Genomic DNA, 21,360 nt, shown 5'->3' with positions numbered 1-21,360 from the left:
CCAGTCTCCAATTTCAGGGAAGGTGCCGTAGCCGAGGGAGAGATGGGCGAGGATTTGGCCAAGGCACCTCCCATATTCTGAAAGCCGGACTTGTGAGTCCTGGGGACCGTCCCCCCCGCCTTCGTGCCGACGGAAGTCCCGCACCGAAGCGAAGGGGGAGGCCTGAACCGAAGCATAGGGTCCCAAACATCTCGCCGGTCCAGCCGAAGAAGTCCGCGACCAAACTCGACCGGCCCCGAGAAGAGTAAGGGTCGAGCCGACCCGGACCAGAGATTCCACCGCTCACCTGCTCGGCCAGCCGACGGAGTCGGAGCGTCGGAGGAGGAATGGCAATGGGGTGGGGGTGGGTCGAGGGCTCCTGGCCCTGGGTCGGAACCTAAACAAAAACAAAAGACTGGGACTGGAACAGTCTTTGGAGCACCCTGTCTATATTATCAGACTCACATCCGAGAGGAAACAGAGCGGGTTCGAAATGGCCTCTCCTCGACCTCCAACGCCCCAGGACCTAGGGGACCGCCCGAGGAGACTCGGCTAAATCATCGCACAGATTCCATGGTGCACCAGATTCCATCGGGTGCCGGTGGACTGCCCGCAGGAGGAGTGTTGAGCCGGCATCCCTTTGTCGGCCCGGGAGTGGGAGCCGAATGGCAGACTCGGGCTTCGATGCCCCAGCCATCGCCCGGCCAGAGGAGTCGAGCACACCCGTTCGAGGCAGACTCGACTGCCCAAGTCCTTTTGGAGCCAAGGAGAGGCCTGCCTTAAGCGGTCCGGATCCGATCCTTTGGATCGGTCGCTTCTTTCTTTTGGCTGGAGTAGCTGGTAGAGCAAAAGCTTCTTCGAAGAAGGCTAGTTTAATTAATCCTTAGATTAATTTATTTTTCCTCTCCTGGAGGACTTGTTGAGGAAGCCTGCGGACATACACTACATTCCTGGTCGTTTCTTCTTGCCCCTAAGCAATACACACAGAGCGAAAGTGATCGTCACAGGATGGACATTTTGAAGCATTTTTACATTACATTAGGATTCTGGACATTATAGAAAAATGACTGGCCATTATACTGGTGACTTTAAAGAAACACTGGTGACACACCTAGAATAGGAAATAGAATATCACTTTGAAATGACAGGGACTTGAACCCGTAATACACAGGCTTACTCTGAGTTAGTCAAAAAATTGCACAAACTTCTCTCTGCTATTGGAATAATTAAAAGAGAAATATTCTTCTTTAAAACAAGAGAAATATAAATGACAATAAAAAGAACCGAAGTCACCTACAAAAGAAAGACCGGCCTTTCCAGACAAAGGGTACCCTAGTCACCAAATTACAACACAAGAATTCACCAAGTGAATTTTGTCAAACGACTCTAAACACAAGAATAGCTGTTAAACAGCTTCGTTGAGAATAAAGAAAAATAATCACTGCTTAAGAAAGCCTGCTGGAACTTAATCCCAGCCAGCTCGAGATCCACGCCTTTCACTTGTTATTAGCTGCAAACTGGGATATAGTGCGAGATGGTGCATCCGGGATTGGTGCTTTGCCAGTAAGAGACTTCATTTTGGCGAGGATCGTGGTGAATGGAGGCGAGGGATCGTCTAACTCCATCAGTCAGACATCTGACAATTATCCAAAATATGTAAATTAAAAAATTCCACTTAGCCAGAGCCAGTAGGAAGCACCTGATCTTGTTTAGCAGCAAACGAGATCTGGAGAGCTCTCATAGTGCATCATAGGATAGGGTTTTCAGCCACAAGCTAGTGGAAGACCTCAAGCTTTCTATAAGGCTGAGTCAGAACCGAGGATCTTTTCCGAACCAAACCTACTAAGAATGAAGGTGAGATAGGACAACATCACATCTATTTGTTCTATCCAAGAAGAACTGTAACTGTCTATGAACATTGAGTATATGTAGCAGATATTCCCCTTTATTAGAAAAGTTAGGGAAGAAAACAGGCAATTGAATTGACTGATTCAGATTCGCTTATGTAGATATCTTAGGCATGAAGGAAGGATTGGTCTGGAGAGCCACTCTGTCTTTATGAAAAAACGTGTAAGGCGGTTTGATAGAAAGACCCTGCAACTCTGAAACTCTTCTTGCCAAATTTATGGCCACCAAAAAGGTGATCTTCCATGATAAAAATTACAAACCGCGTGTAGCAGCAGGCTCAAAGGGACTCTGTGTAAGAGACTGCAGCAGAAAGAAAAGGTCCCAAGGGGGAAGGAACCTTGACAGGAGGCCGGAGCAGAAAAACACTATTCAAAAATGCCTTACAAAGGTGAGAGGAAAAAGTAGGTTCCTAGCAAACATGAAAATTAGAGATAGCCACCAATTGTACTTTAATAGTACAGGAGCTTGCCCCTTCATGAAAAAGCAAAGACAAGAACAATAAGATGTCTGGGATGGGAGCTGAGAAGGGGTCCAGATTTCACTGTTTGGGCCAAATAGAAAACCTTTTCCACTTACTTGAGTAAACTTTTCTGGTGGATGCCTTCTGAGAGGCCAGAATAATGTTCCTGATGGGTGAAGCAAGCCTGGACTGATTCAAGATTATGGGAAGTGGACAAACCACCCCGTAAGATGAAGAGTCTGAAGGTTGGGAGTTGGAAGCTGGGAGGGATGGGAAATCAGATCCAGAAGGGGATCTAGTACCCAAGGGGGGCTACTTCAGATGAGACCGTAGGAAGGGAAACCACACCTGCCGAGGCCAAAAGGGGGCAATGAAGATCAAGGTGGCCTTGAGGTGTCGAGCTTTCTGAAGCACTCTTGGAATGAGAGGTATAGGTGGGTAGGCATAAAGGAGACCCGGAGGCCAATCATGAACAAGAGTGTCCCTGGGGGACTTCCCGATAGGGGGAATCAGGCTGAAATACTGGCTGCATTTGTTGTTGTAAGGGGAAGAAAGCAGATCGCAGGTCAGCTGACACCAGCAAAGGAAAATCTCTTACACCACCAAAGGATTCAGGGACCACTCGTGAGGACTCAGGATGGCCCTGCTGAGTCTGTTTGCCAACATGTTGCACTCACCGGGGATGTGCATTGCAAGGAGAAAGTGCCCCAAGGACATACCCCATTCCCACACCCTCATGGCCTCATGACACAGCAGGTAAGATCATGTGCCTCCTTGCTTGTTGATGTACCACACAACTGCCATGTTGTCCGTGTGAACTGCAATGGTACCCAGAGGAAATCAGTCCTGAAAAGCTTGCAATGTGAGGAGGACTGCTCTCATCTCCAGTACATTTATGTGCAGCTTGGTCTCTGCAGAGGACAGCATACCTTGAACACTCTTTCCCCTGGTAATGTCCCCCACCCCAACAGGATTTTGTTTAAGTTATTCAGTAGCAGTATGTTCCTGGCTACATATACTGGGTAATAAAAATGCTAAGAATATTGTTGGAGTTTGCTCCATTAGTTACCTAATGCTTTTCAATGGTCAAGTCAGAAATATCAGAATATACCATCAACATAATCAAACAGGTAGCATTTAGTTATAACAGCATGGCAACTCCACATAAACAATGTCAATACTTCAGCATCTCACACATAACTGTCTACAGCTTAGGAACTCCAATAGTATGCACACATGGGATGGGAGCTGAGAAGGGGTACAGATTTCGCTGTTTGGCCCAAATAGAAAATCTTTTCCACTTACTTGAGTAAACCTTTCTGGTGGATGCCTTCCCCACACTCTCATAGCCTCACAACATAGCAGATAAGATCACGTGCCCACTTGCTTGTTGATGTAGCACACAACTGCCATGTTGTCCGTGTTCTCTGCAATGGTACCCAGAGGAAGGCAGTCCTGAAAAGCTTGCAAAATGAGGAGGACTGCTCACATCTCCAGTCCATTTATGTGCAGCTTGGTCTCTGCAGAGGACCACATACCTTGAACAGTCTTTCCCTGATAATGCCCCCCACCCCAACAGGGAAGCATTCAAGGTCACGGTGGCACTGGGGGGAGGAAGAGAAAATGGTCTGCCTGCTAGGAGGTTGGGAGACTGAATCCACCAAAGAAGATGATGCCTGCATATAGGAGTGAGATGGATTGAGGCAGTCATCGGATGAGACAGAGAAGACCACTGGAATACTAGAGTCCACTGCAGAACCCTCATGTAGAATCTAGCTAACTGCACCAGGTAGATAGCTGCCACCATGGACCCTAAGGCCCTGAGAATAAGGCGAACCTGAGGACGAGTTAGATCTAGAAGGTATTGGACATGAGTTCTGATTATATGCACATGGCAGAGATGGAGCTCTGCAATCTCTGACACAGTGTCCAGCTGAATCCCAATGAACTCCAAACTTTGGGATGGATTTGATTTGGGGGATTCACTGTGATCCCTAACTGGTCAAACAGTCGAAGCATGTACTGAGTGGCTATGGCCAGACGATGTTTGGTGGGAGCCCTTAGGAGCCAATCGTCGAGGTAAGTAAACACCTGGAATCCCTGCAGTCTCAGGTGAGCTGCGACAACCACTATGCACTTGGTATACACCCAGGGGGGGGCGCTGTGGTGAGACCAAAGGGAAGGTTTCTGAACTGGAAATGACTGGCCCCTACGCAAAGGTGGAGATGTCTCCTGGAGTGCCTGTCTATTTTTATATGATAGTATGCATCCTGGAGACCCACTGAGCACATCCAGTCATCCTTGTGCAGAAGGGGCTCAATGGACTGGACAGTGACCATCCGGAACTTGGTCTTCTTGACAGACAGAATCAACACCCTGAGGTCCAAAATTAGATGCAGGTCCCCCGTCTTCTTTGGCACCAAAAAGAAGTGAGAGTAAGTTCCGGATTCTCATTGTCCTGTAAGAATCTCTTGGATGGCTCTCTTCTGAAGAAGTTTGAGTGCTTCTTGTTGAGCTAACACCCTCTGATGGGGTAGCACATTGGGGAGGAATTTCCTGACTGGAGGGGGTGACTTTGAAAAGGGAATAAAATAGCCCCTGGAAATAATGTGTAGCACCCAAGGAGCCAGTAGAAATCACGTCTGGAGCTGACCGCGGCAAACAAAATTTGAGGGGTTGGAGGGCAGCGAGGGATCATGGGAGTGGGAGGAGCTACAGCCTAGAAGCTGTCTGTAAAGTTGCCGGCTTGGATCCGATGTCGGATCCTAGACCCAAGAGTGAGGAATAGTGACAAGGATAACATCAGATCAATGGTTTAGTTTGGATTACTACCAGGGACCTATTTGAGAAGTGTGTCACTAGATTTTGTCATATTTTTTCTCTACAATGTAAAAATAATGTCATATTAATATCATACACCAGCAACAATTCACACATTTACAAACTCTTAGGTCTTCTGCAAACAGCTTTCTGGACAGCCCCAACAGTCAATCCTGACACCAAGTCTAGGGAAACACATGAGACATCTGCAGTGCTGTAGCACTTAAAGTCATCTGCCTAAGATATGTGTAACATAAGCAAAGAATGAATTTACTATCATAGTTATGAGCAATGGGTTCTGAAAAATGTTTGCATTTAGTGGCACATGCAAAACAAGACACAAAATCTGAGGCAACACAGAATACCACTGATGAAGTTATCAAAGCACACTGTTCGACATGTAAAAGGAGACATATCAACATAAACTAACATCTGAAGAAGGCTGAGATGCTTGGGTTATCTTTGATAAAATTAAGTTATCTGGGCTAGGGATTATGGACCCACATGACACTGACTGACTCAGTAAGAACTAAGGGCACCAGAACAGCTGCAATGAGATGGTCTCTTAAAACTCATATTTAGGGAAAAACATGTATGCGTCACTAGTGGCTAAGAGAAAAGTTAGAGAGGTTGTCAGGAAAGCATTGGCACCCCGGATTAATGTAAGTAGTTCTTTGCTGAGACTGGTTAGTGCATTTTTTCCTTGTGATATCACAGCCTATGTGATTCTATGAAGCTCAGGATGGAAGCCAAAGCAGATAAAGTGACATTCCTGTTCTAAGAAACCACTATCTGTGTCCCATTGTAGAAGATTTTAATGCTATTATGTGCCAGTAAACCATGTTTTGTTAAATTACAGGTGAAGTTGCAAGCTGCATTATCATAACATGGCTCAGGTCCCTAGTTGCACATGTCACAGCCATCATTTTAGATTACCCTGTTACTACAAGGGCAGAGGTAGCAATATGAGGAACTGATTCCAGATCCAGATAAAAAATACATAAATACAAAAAATGACAGCCAAATGTACCTCAAGGATTCTGGACAGGAATATGTGAAAATAATGGAAGACTGCATTAAGCTTAGTAGGCAACTTTACCAATAAGACTAGATGATAATGTAATGAAACAAATTGATGTAGTAATATCAGCATGAGTGCTGCCTTAATTGCATCGACAAGAGGAGGCCTGTTTGGAGTCCTGATGCCTGATGGTCATAGTGTTCCACATGTAGCCCAAAAAATAGGTCTTTTAATACAAAATTGTAACAACAAGGTGGCAAGTGATTAGCTTATCAAAAGAATCCAAAATTAAAGCCATTTACATGGGACTTCTATGATGAAAAAACTTAAATGAACTTTCTTAACAAAAATAATTGCATAGAAATAAAATATGCTACTTGAGATACGTCTGGTTAACACTGGTAATACCTTCTACAATAGATACACACACAAAACATGTTAGCTCCACTTAAGAATGGTAGGAAGATGGAAAAGTGAACTGCCAAGAAAAGTACTGAAATGTATACATGAGAACTAGGCTTGATCTAACTCAGGGTTTTCACTGCAGTTAAGCAATAAATTACTGGTCAAGTTTAAAAAAAACATTAAACTGTCTTTTTACTGGTAATAAAAACTATAAGCATTTACAAAGTTTGATTACTACAGAACACAGTGGATATTTACAAATTACGATAACTTTGACAATTAAATCATTGATGCTCTACTCAAGATCAGTAAACAATGTTTACCTGTTGTCCACTCTGAGACAAAGTGTACACTTGTTGAGAATGAGAATGGTACAACGGCTGAGAGGACTGGTAACTTGGTGATGGCTGCCCAGCTGCACTGAAGTGATTCATCTGAATGAAAGCAAAACACAAAACTTTAAAATTTTAGAACTAATTCAGTGTGGCTGTGTCTAATCTAGCAAGCACCATTAAAGCACATCACATTTGCAGTATGCTTGTTAGTAAAATGCTTACATTTCCAGCCACAGTATTCATTCCCATCATTTCATGCTGCATGCTGTTTTCAACATGGATAACTGCTCCTTGGGATCCTGCTGAGTGCATGTGGCCTGAAACAACCATTGAGAAACAGAGGTTACTGCTAAGCTTCAGAACATGCAGTACTAGTAATTTAAAAGGCCAGAATATCAGTCTTATTATGCCCTCATGCTGAAAAAAAGCGACAATGAAGACCTGAAATTCACCAACATATTTTTACACTTTTGAAAAACTGTGCAACCTATTCTTTTAAATTGAGGAAAAAGGAGAAACAGCCACATGAATATGCAATATTTCAAAAAAACGTTTTTAAGTTGTAAATGAAAACATGATGTAGGAAAACATCATGTCAGTGTGTGTGCTTTAGAACAGAGAGTATGGATGTGTGCTGGGTAAGGCTTGTAGTGAAGAGATTTTCTAGGTGAGGTAAATGACAGTACAAAAAAAGTATTCAGAGACAAAAACTTTAAATCTACCAAAGCAGCAGGGTCAGAAGGGGTACTGGGAGATTCTGTACCATCATATACATAACCAAAGAGGGAAATGGATCTGAAATCTCTTGTCATAGAGCAAAAGCATAGTGGGGAAACACCCTACAAACCTTAACAGTTGCTAAGAATTTGGAGTTGTGACCTGTACAGAGATTAGAAATAGAAGCCAAGTAGAATTCTTTTTTTCTCACTGTGTCCGCACTGCTAGTTGATCATTAGCCCATTCCCTCCTCAACAGGGTAAGGGTTGACTAGGAGTGAGCATCTTTCACGGAGGCATCTGGGTGGTTCAAATGTTTTTGGTCTCAGTATCCCACACTCACTAAGCATAGCATTGGGGGGGGGTGTTGATATGCAATAGTCCATCTGCAAAAGGTTTCTCCTCACTTCTTCATGCAGCTGACATCCTCAAAGAATGGAAGGTGGTTTCCTTGGTCTCCACCAGGGAAATCAAACTGCTCACTGTGCCCCCAAAATGTGAGCACCCTCCCTACCCCCTAGGAGATGCAAGGAGGCAATGCTCCATTCACTCTCTTCCTTCCTTGCCTGGCTCCTCCTCCTATGCCAGGGATGCTAATTGAACCTGGATCACCTTGGTCACATTCAAATTTCATCGCCCTGTGCCAGACAGACAGGCCTAGAAACCAAATGGATTTTGATGGATGAAACAGATAAAGACAGTACTAAAAGCTCTGTAGGAAGTAGGAAGTAGGAAAGGAAAAAGCATTGCTGCACCTGCTGGACACCAAAATAAATTTTCCCCATTTCCTTCTGGATGTCTTCAGAATGAAAGTCCACTGGAATGATATTAGGGCCAATGACATTCTTATGGACTGTTCTTCAAATCTGGCAATTATCAGTACTGTAGAAGCCAAGACAAGAGCTTGAGGGATGAATGTTCTAGATTTTTTTTCTAGAAGTGTTTGTTGGGGGTGAGTTTCTGATAAAGGAGATGAAAAAAGACTGTTGGAAGAAATGCAAAGCATGGGAAACCAAATCTGTTTGGATCGCTAACAGGTGATGATAAGCACTGATGACTTGGATTCTATGGTCTTTAGAAGAAAGTTTGTTACCAGTAGAAGTGGAAGAAAGGTACACAGCAGACCTTTTCATCAGATCCACATCAGTGCATCTTTGCTTTTGCCTTTAAGAGGAGGGAGAAATCAAGTAGAACTTTTGCTGCATGGTGTTTGTTGAGGAACTGAAACTACTGCAGACCTGGTGGCACAGCTTCCTAAATATCATTTTTAAGGTGCCTTTTTCCTCATACCTGCCAATCATCAAGCCTCCCTAGTGAGACTTGAGTCCATTCTTTCCCCTGCACCGGATATCTTTGTTATGCAGATGACAGTCATCTGAACTGTCCTTCATCCAGGATGCCCTATCATCTATCTTCACACAGCAGAAGTAAGTGCCCCTCAACATAGCCAAGTTATTCTGGGTTACCAACCCAACTGGGACCCATAGGTGACTATGCCTGTCTGTCCACACTAGCTGCTAGCATTCCCCCATCCAATCAGCAAGCTTAGTCTGGCTTAATCCTCAGACTAGAACCCAAAGGCATCTGTACCTGTATGTACCAGCCAAAAGGCTCCCATTCCAGTCAGTGCTCAGCCTCATTCTGGAAACAGGCTGTGGAAGCATTTTCCCTGTAGCCCTAACTCTACCCTATAGTGGCTGAAATAGGCACTGCATCACCCAAGGGTATTTAAAGCTATGATCTTGCATGTCCATGCCCCTCACACATGCTTTTTCAGAGTCACAGTCCCCTTCATGAAAGCTTTCAAATGCACTGGACCAAAGGCTGACTGGAACAATGCCCACCTCACCCCCCACCATATCATTAAGTAAGCAACATTAGCTGCTCAGTCCTATCTTCCTGTCTGTCACTCCCGACACATGAGATGCTAATCAAAGTTGGATTATCTGGGTCATAGCCAGGGTTTTATTCCACTACACCACACCACACAGCCAGGCTGAAAAATCAACTTTAACATACAGAGATTGTGGGACAATTAATTGGGCATCAAGATGCACCTGGTAAGTCTGTTTAACAGGGAGGTGTTTTTTTTCCTGTAATATGGACTGCAGATAAAAATTCTGTTTGTCTTAAAAGCCCACACTTAGATTCACATGACCCCTCTGCAGAGGGACAAGAGTGAATACCTTCCTGTTTGTTGCAGTTCTAAATTACTGCCATGTTACCGAAATGAAAAGAAATGTAGCCTACTGGAATCCTTTTTGCAGATCTTGGACAGAAAAGCCTCACTTTGGCAAGGAAATTTGATACTATTTCTCAAAGCAGCATATAATTTCTATGAAGTTAGTTTCAGGGAATTAATATATATATATATATATATATATATATATATATATATATATATATATATATATATATATATATACTCTAACCAGTAATCTTTCAATTAGTGGATGTCTTTCACCAAAGATGAGTGTCTCATTAAGATGGTAATGACTGGGACCTATATTACAACTCAAACAAACCTCCAATATTTGGACTATCTAACTTTACTTATGATACCAAGTGGGAGCTGTACACTTCTGAGTCTTTATGGTACTGCCATGCTCAAATGGTGCACTGAAAAGGCAAACGGACTGAATTCAGAAAAATGTTGCGTTATCAGTCTTCCATACAGTCTGAGGGGCTCTCACTTTAGTCAAAGCCCAATTGAAACTAGTTGAGTACCTTAGAGATTTAAGTACATTTATTTACAACAAATTTAGTTTTAACTGTAACATGAAAACTGTGATTAAAGAAAGTTATACAAAGCTATTCAAGTAGGGTTGGCAACTGTATATTCAATTAAGTCGCACCTACCCTAAAGTTCATTGGGCAATGTTACACTTTCACAATCACAAATCTTGTAAAGTTAGAGCATGTTCCAAGGTTCTTTACTAAGATCTTCACTGGGCTAGACAAATACTCTTAAAATGTGACTTTTGAAAGTTTTAAGATGTACATTACTAACTACTTGCTGCTAAAGGCAAGAATGGACCTGATAGTCTAAGCCTGTTGAAGTCCAGTATTATTTAAACTATATTTTTATGGATGACAACCACTTGAAACAACTAGATATAAGGAGAATTATTCACAACTGAAGTGAATGGCTGATACCCCTCAAGCTCATCAGTGTCCTTTGACTTGCCCTTTAAAAGGCTAACAAATACCCACAAATGCATACCTTACCCACCTTAATTCTTGGAAGCCTGCAACATAAATTTGCATTCCCTAGGATGTGCGCCTGTTCTGTCCCCAGCTATATACCTTCACTGAGTTGTCACTTTTTTGTCACTTTACTTACTTTAATTGTACTAGAATCACAAGTTTTAAACTGAATGGTTGCACTGTTGATGTTGATTCCTTTGGGCATTTTCTTGTTTCAACAGGCTGTGCTATATGTTACACTAAATATTAATGGCATTATTTTAAAACAAATCACTCAATATAATCTGTCTAAACTTCACTTGGGTTTTATATATTTTAGCCTAATTTACTTAATGTTTTTTCATGCTTATGATTATGCTGAGTAGATGTCCTCACTAAATGGTGTTTATAGAATGTCACACTGTACCACCTCTTACAATCAGGCTGTACAGGTTTACTATCAAAATGATGAGTACAGGTTAGACGAAAACGATTCCCATTTCATCTAACCTGCACTGGTGCGAGGTGCAGTTTTGTGAATTCCATAGTGCATTCGCACACCTATCATTGGCATTATGAATACAGATTGCAGTACAGTGGAGATTGGGAAATTACCCTTTTTCCCACTGTAGTGCGATCTCAGAGTTGGAATATATTATTTGCAGGGGGTGTGGGGCAGGAAGGCTTTTCCCCCACAAAAATGGGCATTTCTGTGTTGTGCAGTACATATGTACTGCTTACATGTTCAACTTTCGATGGTGTTGACTAATCTGCAGGGGAAGGCATAAATCGAATAATGTTGATTCTTCGAATTCGGCATTATATTCGACATAGTGCCTGCGTTCCTCTGCTGATGTTCGGAGATATGATTTGTGAGAATGACCTGATTTTATTCTGGTATTTGCGATTTTGATGGTAAACCCACTGTACAAATGTGGCTGGTGAATTTTATCTTATGACTCTTACAAAACTGTATTACAATGTGCATGATTCCTTAAACTGCATAGCCTAGACTGTGGCTAAAAATGGTCTGATTTGGATCAGGAAACCTGACTAATAAACAAAAACAATATGTAAGTTTTGCAGGTCCCAACAAATGGAAATACTGTTTGTATACAGCACACTAGAGTGCATATGTATATGTTTACATGGTGGTGTACAACTTAAGTTTTCAGGGAATGCTGTTGCCATTTTGGTGGGCAGCAATTACATGAGCTATATTACATATTGCACATTATTAAACCATGCTTTCCCACAAAATGTTATATTTACCAAAGGAAAAAAAATTAACTGAGTCATAGAAATTAGTTAAATAATAATTGTATTCACTATTATAACCAAGTTTGATGACAATAAAGGTTGAAGAGAAAGAAGGGATAAGGGAAACAAGTGTCAAAACCAATACAGACTGTAAAATGGCAATGTTTTAAGGGCAATACAATAAGATAATTTTGAAAAAAAATACAGGATAAAAAGGGAACTTGATGGACTTCTGGGAAGGAAAACATCTTAGTATTAAAGAGAAAGCACACAAAATGATGTTTGATAAAATAGGAAACACAAAGCCTATCAAGCAAATTAAACAGAAAAGGTGTTTAAAGCAAAATGAATGAGAAAGTGATTAGGTGTCAAACTACATGTAGGTAATAAAGATGGAACTAGAAGCAGAAAGTAAAGGAAAAGATAGATCCATGAGCAGTAACATCAGTAACCATCAGACAGTCTGTTAAGTGATCAAGATATCATACTTTGCACTTCAAATGTTGATCAAATTTCACTATATATTTTTCTGAATGAAAAAAAAATCATGAAGATTTTTCAGTTAGGTTTACTACTGCAAATATGGCACATAAATGTAGATACGCCAAAGTTTTAACAGTAGATACTGCTAAGATTAAAAAAGATAAATTCTTCTTCAGCTAAATATATTTAATCCAATCCAATGTAATTCAGTTCAAAGAAGAAAAACGCAAAACAGTGAAGTGACTTATTTCATGCAAGATAATTAAAGTACAAAAGAAATGAAGTTTTATTTATTCAAGAAACTGTTTTTATTTTTAATTAGTAGGTCTGATCAAGGATTACAAGTACTCTTCAGGCTGAATTTGGTCTACATTTACCCAGGGAGCACTGCTGTCTAAAAAGTAAAGTTTGATGAACTAAAACTGGACCATAATGCCATAGCAAAAAAAAAAAAAACTATGTTGACTAGTTACTTACCTGTCTGTTGGTTAAGAACAGAATTCTGAGCATTTATGCTAAAGTCCATTCTTCCAGTAACCATCTGCTGTAACCGTGGAACATCAACAGATGTCAGCCATGACAAGGACTGCAGGTCACTGGGAAGGTCGTCATCAGTCAGCTGAGACTGGTCAGAGGTCATGAGTCTGTAGATAGTGACATGGAAATTTAAAAAAGCAGCAGGATTACATTTAGTGACCTAAAACATTAAGTTAAACAACCAGTAATGGCAAAGCATAATGTAATTAACACTTCAGCATTCTTGTTAAAGATCTCTCAAGAAAAGTCTTACTTTTGAAGCTTTTCTTTTTCTGATAATTAGAAATGCATGTTGCGAACATAAATACTTTCCTGGAAGCAGATGCAGCTAGTTATGTTTCTCACACTGTGTTACTAATGGACAACAGCCTTACTCATATCACATCTTCCTGCTGTCTACCTGGTAACATCTGTACATGAGACTTGTCAAAGTAAAATTAAAACAGCTTGGCTCTGTATGGCTACTGAACACAGGCCTTGGAGGTATATTAGACATTCAGGGTAAAGGTATTCTAATTCTATTAGTCAAACACATGAAAGAAAAAGGAAAGAAAGAAGCTTGAAATGTATACAAATCTTATTTTTCAGAATTAATACTGAATGCACACTGACCCCTTAATACATATTATATGTCTGATTGCAAAGTATAAAGTGTGGTACTGATATTTTGTGACAAGTTAAAGCACACATACAGTAGAAAAAGAGACATAACACAAGTTCTTCAAGCAGAGAAATTTAAGCACACTGCTTCAGAAAAGCTTATTATATATATATAAGTTCATATGTAAATATTAGACTATCAGTCTGTTGACTATTACAAGCGCTAACCAATAACCAGAGGTCAGAATCAAACCCTCTATGTTGTTATCTATAACATTAAGACCTTAACCAGTATATATTATTATTATTATGTTCTTTTCTTCTTTTACACTCTAAGCATATATTTAAAACTACGTTTTCCTACATTTATGCTTTTCATTCAGTATTTCTGTACTTTTATGTTGAGTACAGTTTTGCATTTTGTTTTTTCTAAAATGAAAGTTTTAAACAGAAGTTTTAAATGAATGATCTTATTTTGCTGACATGAGCTTTTTTAACACAAGAAAAAGGTTTTTGATGCAGAACACTTTTAATTATTTAACTTAGTATTTAATTAGTTAATTGAATGGTGGCCGAGTTCAATTACTGTGCTTTGCTTTGGCGCCTTTTTCATTTTAAAACAGTGTATGAAGTTTTTTTCTTTTGTCTGATGAAGTCTTCCAAAGGTGGAAGACGAAAAGCGCTTCACATTAAACTTTTTTGGAGTTATTCTAGCCAGATCGGAGTCTGTGTTTTTTTCGTTTTGGAGAGTTTGTTGTTCCAGTTATTTTCAAGCGTTTGTATTTCATGGCTACCGACAATGGTTTGGATTCCTCTGTTGAGCTTACTTCTCAGCCATCATTGCTACCTGGTTCTGGTGTGAGTGAAACAACTAATCTCACACAACTGTTACAGTTAATGAATGAAAAGCTTGAGAATTTGTCCACGAGAGTGGACAGTTTATCGCAACCTAGTGCTGCAGTAAGACCGAAGGTCACAGCAGGTTCTATTACAGGAAAGCAAACATCTGAGTGTTTGGCTTTAGCTAACAGTGCCGTTAACAAAGTTAGAACTGATGGAATGACACAGCTCGCCTGTAAACAGAGGCAGTGGCGAAGGCCCTATCCATTTAAACTCAACAACCGAGTCCTCCTCGGAACTTATGGGGCTCCCTAATGTTGCAGAATGGTTAAAAACACAACCGGCTTTTGGATTTAACTGCAAAGATGCCATTAATGAACGCTCGGCTGGAGGAGATGAGTATCTCTTAAGTTAAAAGAGATTGATCGGAAAATGTTATAACTAAAAAAGTTACAATTGGAAGTAAATTATTTTGGAGAGTGTAAGAAACAGGGTGTAGTACAGAAAGGTTTGCGATCCTGGCAATACCCTTCGGGGTTAGAGGCGGGGACAGTGTTTTACAATGAACTTTTAATGTTGTTTGACAAGCACGGTACTGAATTAATGGACATGATGTGCAAACATTATTCTATTTCTATTGAGGCGTTAACTAACAAAATCACAGTTTTAAATAATGACATTAAAACAAACTCCAAGTTCATAAGGTACCATTATGATTATAAAAGGGTGTTTTCTTCTATTGACCAACAATTAATCAAGAACACGGAAGTGAAACTCAAGAAACTGAGAAGGGACATCAGTGACTATAAGAATGAGGTTGCATACCCAAAACCACCACCCTCTCAAGGTAAGGGTATATTTGGTCATGCCCTTGCACAACGTACAAATGTTGTGAACACGGTCAATGGGAATGATCCTGAGGTACCCATGAGGGTAGGACCAGGAGTCAGCGACCTAGATCTGTTTGAGGGCAGCTGGAGGGACAACATTGCTGACAAGCATCCTGTTACCAACGCGGTTGGCAACAACCACTACAACAGTAATGAAATGAATGATTCTTTTTCCAACAGGGGCCAGAACCACCCACAGAGATACAACATGAGGGGCACGAAGGAGAATCACAAGTACAACAGATAACTAATGCACCTGTCATTTTGTTGAATGGTAGTGGTGACTTCAAGGTGTACAATTTCTCAAGTTACACCATTTGCCAGGAGTTGTGTGAACTTTTCAGTAAGGGTTTGACTTTCGTACCCGAGGAACATTTTGACTTACCAGGGGGTTTGATTGATTTGAAATTATATATTCGAAAATTGAAATTGTCTGTAATTTTTGGAGGTATGGGTTACATCAATGACCCTTTAAGAGTGGCTAATACGTACAACCCACCCGTGTGTCCCACTCTATCTTTGTCAAAGCAAATGTGTGAGTCCGATTTGAGGTCTCACGTATGAGTGCTAGGAAAAATGTTATTAAGAACATAACTGAGAATGAGGCTGAAGCTTTGAGATTGGTCAGAGCCTTACCAGTCCGGTTTTTGAAACCGGACAAAGGTGGAGGTTTGATGATCATGGACAATGTTGACTATGACAACTGAATGTTTGACGTGCTAGATAGTAAGATTTATGCGAGGTCCAGCCTTAATGAAATGAATATTGCTTATAAAAGAATCTTTTCCTTCCTTAGGGATTTGTTGATAGAAGGGTTGATCAGTGTTGAGGTTTATAATTACCTTGTGATTTTGAACACCCAATTTGTTTGGTTTACCTAAACTACATAAAAACATTGAAAACCATCTTATGAGGGCTTTGGTGAATGCAAGGTCTTCTATTACATATGCATGCTCTAAGTTTGTGGATGACTTATTAAAGAAATATGTAGTGAGGGAGGAACAGATATGCAAAGACTCTTGGGCTTTCTTGAAAAATTTAGAAAAATTTATATTCCAAGACAACATTTTTTTCTTAACAATAGACGTGGTGGACCTTTATTTCTCCATCCCACACGATGTAGGGTTAGAATATATCACTAAGAAACATTTCTTATGGAGCAGAGAGAGAGATGAAATATGTTTGATTCAAGAATTACTGAATGTGATTTTGAACAACAACTACGTCAGTTTCAATGGCAACATCTACAAGCAAGTGGTAGGGATAGCGATGGGTTCCCCATGTGGGGCAAGTTATGCTAATTTAGTTCTAGCACAGTGGGAACACAAACACATATTTAGTAAAGACATCTATAAGAAAGTAAAGCTTTACAATAGGTTTTTGGACGATATTTTCATCATGTTTCAAGGGAGTGCAGATGACGCATGTAGCTTTGTGGAGGCATTAAACAACAGTACTTCTTTTTTAAGATTCACACACACATACAAAGAGGGCACTATCGATTATTTAGATGTGAAATTGGTAAGGGACACTGTACATAAAGGCTATTTAGCTAAAATTTTCAGGAAGCCTACGTATTCCAACACGTTGTTGCACTTTTCCAGTTGTCAACCGTTCCATCAGAAGAAATCTATCCTAAAGGGGCAGTTGGTAAGAGCAGCTTAAATGACATCTGAAGATACGTCATTTGACGATGAATGTATCTTGTTGAAGCACATGTTTATGAGTCGTGGTTACCTAGGGTCATTAGTTGATGAGGTGGTAAGAGAGGTTTGTAGTAACAGACTGTCAGGTATTTTTAACCCCATCCTTACCGTAAAAGAAGGAGATTTAGTTTTGGATGTGGAAGAAGAATTGAGTGTGGTGGTGTCAAGTACAGGTTCACCACCAGTAGTCGTGGGCTCAACATATACAAACTTGGTTTACAAGAAGAGTTTTATTACCCCTTTTACTTTGGAAGCGAAGTTCATTAGCAACATCCTTAGAAGAAATTGGCACTTATTGACCTTTGAGAAGGACTTAGTAGAGAAATTAGGTGACGAACCAGTTATTATTTTTAGAAAAGGTAGAAATCTAAAACGTATCATGGAAAGTATGATTATGAAACCCACTAGAACAGAGGGCACATACAAATGTGATGCATGTAATTATTGTAAATTCATTTCTACAGGGTCTAGTTTCACAGTGAATCAACACATGTTTAAAGCCAGAGGCCAGTACAGTTGTAGTTCTAAATCAGTGGTTTACCTGGCTTCCTGTCAGTCATGTCTGGCTTTTTATATCGGCAAAACTGACAGGAAATTAAAAGAAAGGATTTATGAACACACATATCATATAAGGAAGAAGAGTAGTACCAATGCCCTAGCGAGACACTGTAATGTGAATCCTACCCATGCTTTTTTGTTTAAAGTGATAGATCAGGTAGTGGTTGATGAAAAAGGTGGGCCACATCAGTTACTGTTAGAGAAACATGAACTTGTTTGGCAGCTTAGGCTGAATTCCTACACTCCCCCTGGTTTAAACGAGGTCACATCTTTGACTTGTATTTTGAAGTTCAGAAGTTTATTGAGGTGACACATACAGTATTGCATTTCATGTTAACAAAAGGTAGCAACTGTTGTAGTTTATTTTTGTTTTTAGTCTTGAGTTCCTTTGCACATTTTTATAGTCTAGTACTAAAAATTTGTTTTTAAAATTTTTCAACATTTTTTAGAACACAGATCCTCTAAGGTCTTAGAACATAGTTTACTATATGTATTTGTACTTTTAGGTATTTGACACCCTGTCCATAGTTATTGACATTTTTGCTTCAGACACTGTCACCTCTTGGTGTTGTGAGCAGTAGTCTGTTGTTATATTTGTTCTCATATTACTATTATTATATTATTATGTTCTTTTCTTCTTTTACACTCTAAGCATATATTTAAAACTACGTTTTCCTACATTTATGCTTTTCATTCAGTATTTCTGTACTTTATGTTAGAGTACAGTTTTGCATTTTGTTTTTTCTAAAATGAAAGTTTTAATCAGAAGTTTTAAATGAATGATCTTATTTTGCTGACATGAGCTTTTTTAACACAAGGAAAAGGTTTTTGATGCAGAACACTTTTAATTATTTAACTTAGTATTTAATTAGTTAATTGAATGGTGGCTGAATTCAATTACTGTGCTTTGCCTTGGCGCCTTTTTCATTAAGACCTTAACCGGTATGTCACCCTCCCTTTAGAATTCAACAAACAATAGAGAATGACAGATACTTGATTTTTGTGATTCAGTTCACCCGTGGTTTATCATCCCTTTACCTCAAGGATAGGGAAACATGTAAATGTCCCAGCTTATGACTGTTCACCTTATCTCTGAGTTACTTGTATGGAAACTATAAGGGTTAAAAAAGTACAATTGTGTACACTTACCATAAATGTAGATGTTCGAGTGTATTCACTGTTGCAATCATCACACTTTATCTGCCTGTAGGTAGCCCTCAGCCGGGCCGAATACCAGAGTCTTAGTATTTCTGCATTGGATGCTGTCGCTTCTTCCATTACGTCAGGGGTATAAAAACAGGCAGCCGACGCCATTACATCAGTTTTTCTTGCCCCAAATGTCAGGAGCCCCCAAATAGGGAGCTAGTATATGGTGTGGAAACCAGCACCAGTAAAAAGTAAATGCCAATACCATTAGGAATAGCCATAGAGAGGAGATATAGAAAGACAGAGAAAAACAAGGGGCTGGAGGGAGGGCAATCAGGACTGCAACAGTGAATACATTCGAACATCTACATTTATGGTAAGTGTACACAACTGTACTATGTTCTTCGTGTTTCACTGTTGCAGTCATCACACTTGGGTTGATTCCCAAAGCTGAGGAAGGATGGAGGCAGTCAAGAAGAGTTAGGGCTGGCTAGTAATCCCTGCAAGACTGCTGTAGAAAATCCTGCCCTGGATTTGGAAAAGATAGGTAAATGGTAATGCTTGGTGAAGGTGTATACAGAACTCCAGGTTGCAGCTTCCAGAATGTCCTTGGTAGGGACTCCCCTGAGAAATGCTGTAGAGGTAGAAGTAGCCCTAGTGGAATGTGTTCTGACCCCCTGAGGGATGGAATTTCCATGGTGCTTGTAGCAGAAATGGATGCAGTGTGCTTTCCATTTGGAAATGGTTTGCTTAGAAAAGGCCTTGCCCTCTGCCCCTGTTGCAAAGCTGACTAGCAGCTGGTCAGCTTTTCTGAAAGGCTTAGTCCTATCAAGGTAGAACCTGAGCTGTCTGTGCATGTCCAAAGAGTGCAGGATTCTTTCCCCTTTATTCTGAAGGTTAGGGAAGAAAGCTGGCAAATGGATAGATTGGTTTAGGGCCACACCGGACACCACCTTAGGCATAAAGGACGGGTTAGTCCTGAAGGAAACCCTGTCAGCATGGAAGATAATGAAGGGTTCCACAGCCATCAGTGCCTGTAGCTCAGACACTCTTCTTGCTGAAGTGATGGCTAGAAGCAAGGCTGTTTTTCAAGAGAGGAATTTTAACTCTGCTGAAGCAGCAGGTTCAAAAGGGGGAAGCGTGAGCTTTTCCAGTACAAAGTTAAGGTCCCAAGCAGGGATGGGTGCTCTCCTAGGGGGCCTTAAGTTGTTAGCCCCTCTCAGGAACTGTTTGATGAGGGGGTGAGAAAATAGAGGTGACTCAGTGTTGTGCTGTTATGTCTTTTGACTTTTCCCGGTTAGGGGTCGCCACAGCGGAACTCTGTTCCACTAATGACTGGCAGTAGATTTTTACGTGCCGAGTTGCCAGCTCTGACGCACATGCTTCAACGAAGGTACACCCATTCACACATGTCTCCACACAGAAGATGCTCTAGCTGAGAATCGAACAGGACAACGTCATACTGTGAGGCAATAAGCTGAAATGGCAGAGGCATGAATTTTAATGGAGGAGAAGGATAGGCCTCTGTGGAGTAGCTCTGCTAGGTAATCCAGGATTAGAGGTAAGGAGGGCACAGCTGTGTCCTTTCCTTTAGACTGAATCCAAAAACAATATCTTTTCCACTTTTCCGCATAGGATTTCCTAGTACTAGGCCTTCTGGCTTCAAGAATGATGTCCAGTACCTGTTTACGTAGGGTTGCTGGTGGAGTATTCAAGGAATAAGCCAGGCTGCAAGATTTAGGGTTTGTAATTGTGAATGCAAAATCTGTCCCTCCTGCTGTGACACCAGGGTAGGGGTCTGGTGTAGGTGCTAGGGTGGCACCGTTGTCAGGCTGCGCAGGAGTGGGTACCAGTGCTGGCATGGCCAGTCCAGGGCAATCAGAATTGTCCTTGGCCTGTCTTCTTTTATCTTGAGTAGTACTCTTGAGAGAAGGGGCAGAGGGGGGAAGGCATAGATTGAGAGGTTTTCCCATTGAAAGGATAGGGCATCCACTTTCCAGGCCCTGCTGTGAGGGTTCCTGGTGCAGAATTTGCTTAACTAGTAGTTGTGGGGGGAGGCAAAGAGATCCACCTCTGAGGACCCCCACCTCTGGATCAGGAGGTTGAATGTGCTGGTCTCCAAAGCTATGCTCCACAGAGTCATGGCTAACATGCAGAGTTGGGAAGAATGGGTCCCCCCTACTTGTTTATGTATCACATAACTGGTGTTTGTTTTTATCAGCAGTTGTCCTGGAAGGATTAGGTATCTGAAAACTGTCAGAGCATTCTGTATAGCTAGCATCTCCTTTTGGTTGATGTGCAGGAGAATTTGGCTTGGGCTCCAGTGGCCCTGAATGCATTTGCCAGCCATGTGGGCCCCCCATGCATAGTCTGATGCATCTGTGGTCAGGGTTTTGGCAGTGTGGGGTAGAGTAAAATGCAGTCCCTTGTTGTGGTTGCATGCTTCTGACCACCAAAGGAACTTTGCCCTCAGACAAGGTATGATAGGAATGACTGTTTGCAGGTCCTGA

General features: G+C 41.1%; 1 protein-coding gene across 2 annotated transcripts in view; it reads right to left on the bottom strand.

Annotated features, from left to right (window-relative positions):
- The window catches only part of FOXN4 (forkhead box N4), a 211,418-nt gene that overhangs the window by 106,741 nt on the left and 83,317 nt on the right, over positions 1 to 21,360 (bottom strand). For both annotated transcript variants that reach the window (XM_044068515.1, XM_044068516.1), the window contains 3 exons: positions 13,051 to 13,217; positions 7,151 to 7,245; positions 6,917 to 7,027 (listed from right to left, as the gene is read on the bottom strand). In XM_044068515.1, the coding sequence (XP_043924450.1) occupies positions 6,917 to 7,027; positions 7,151 to 7,245; positions 13,051 to 13,217 (373 nt within the window). The remainder of the gene's footprint in view (positions 1 to 6,916; positions 7,028 to 7,150; positions 7,246 to 13,050; positions 13,218 to 21,360) is intronic.

Source organism: Protopterus annectens, chromosome 4.part0, assembly GCF_019279795.1.
Source record: "Protopterus annectens isolate FY-2018-M chromosome 4.part0, PAN1.0, whole genome shotgun sequence".
Taxonomy (NCBI): domain Eukaryota; kingdom Metazoa; phylum Chordata; order Ceratodontiformes; family Protopteridae; genus Protopterus; species Protopterus annectens.
Note: the sequence above shows the minus strand (reverse complement) of the source record. Positions and strands in the feature narration are given on the sequence as shown.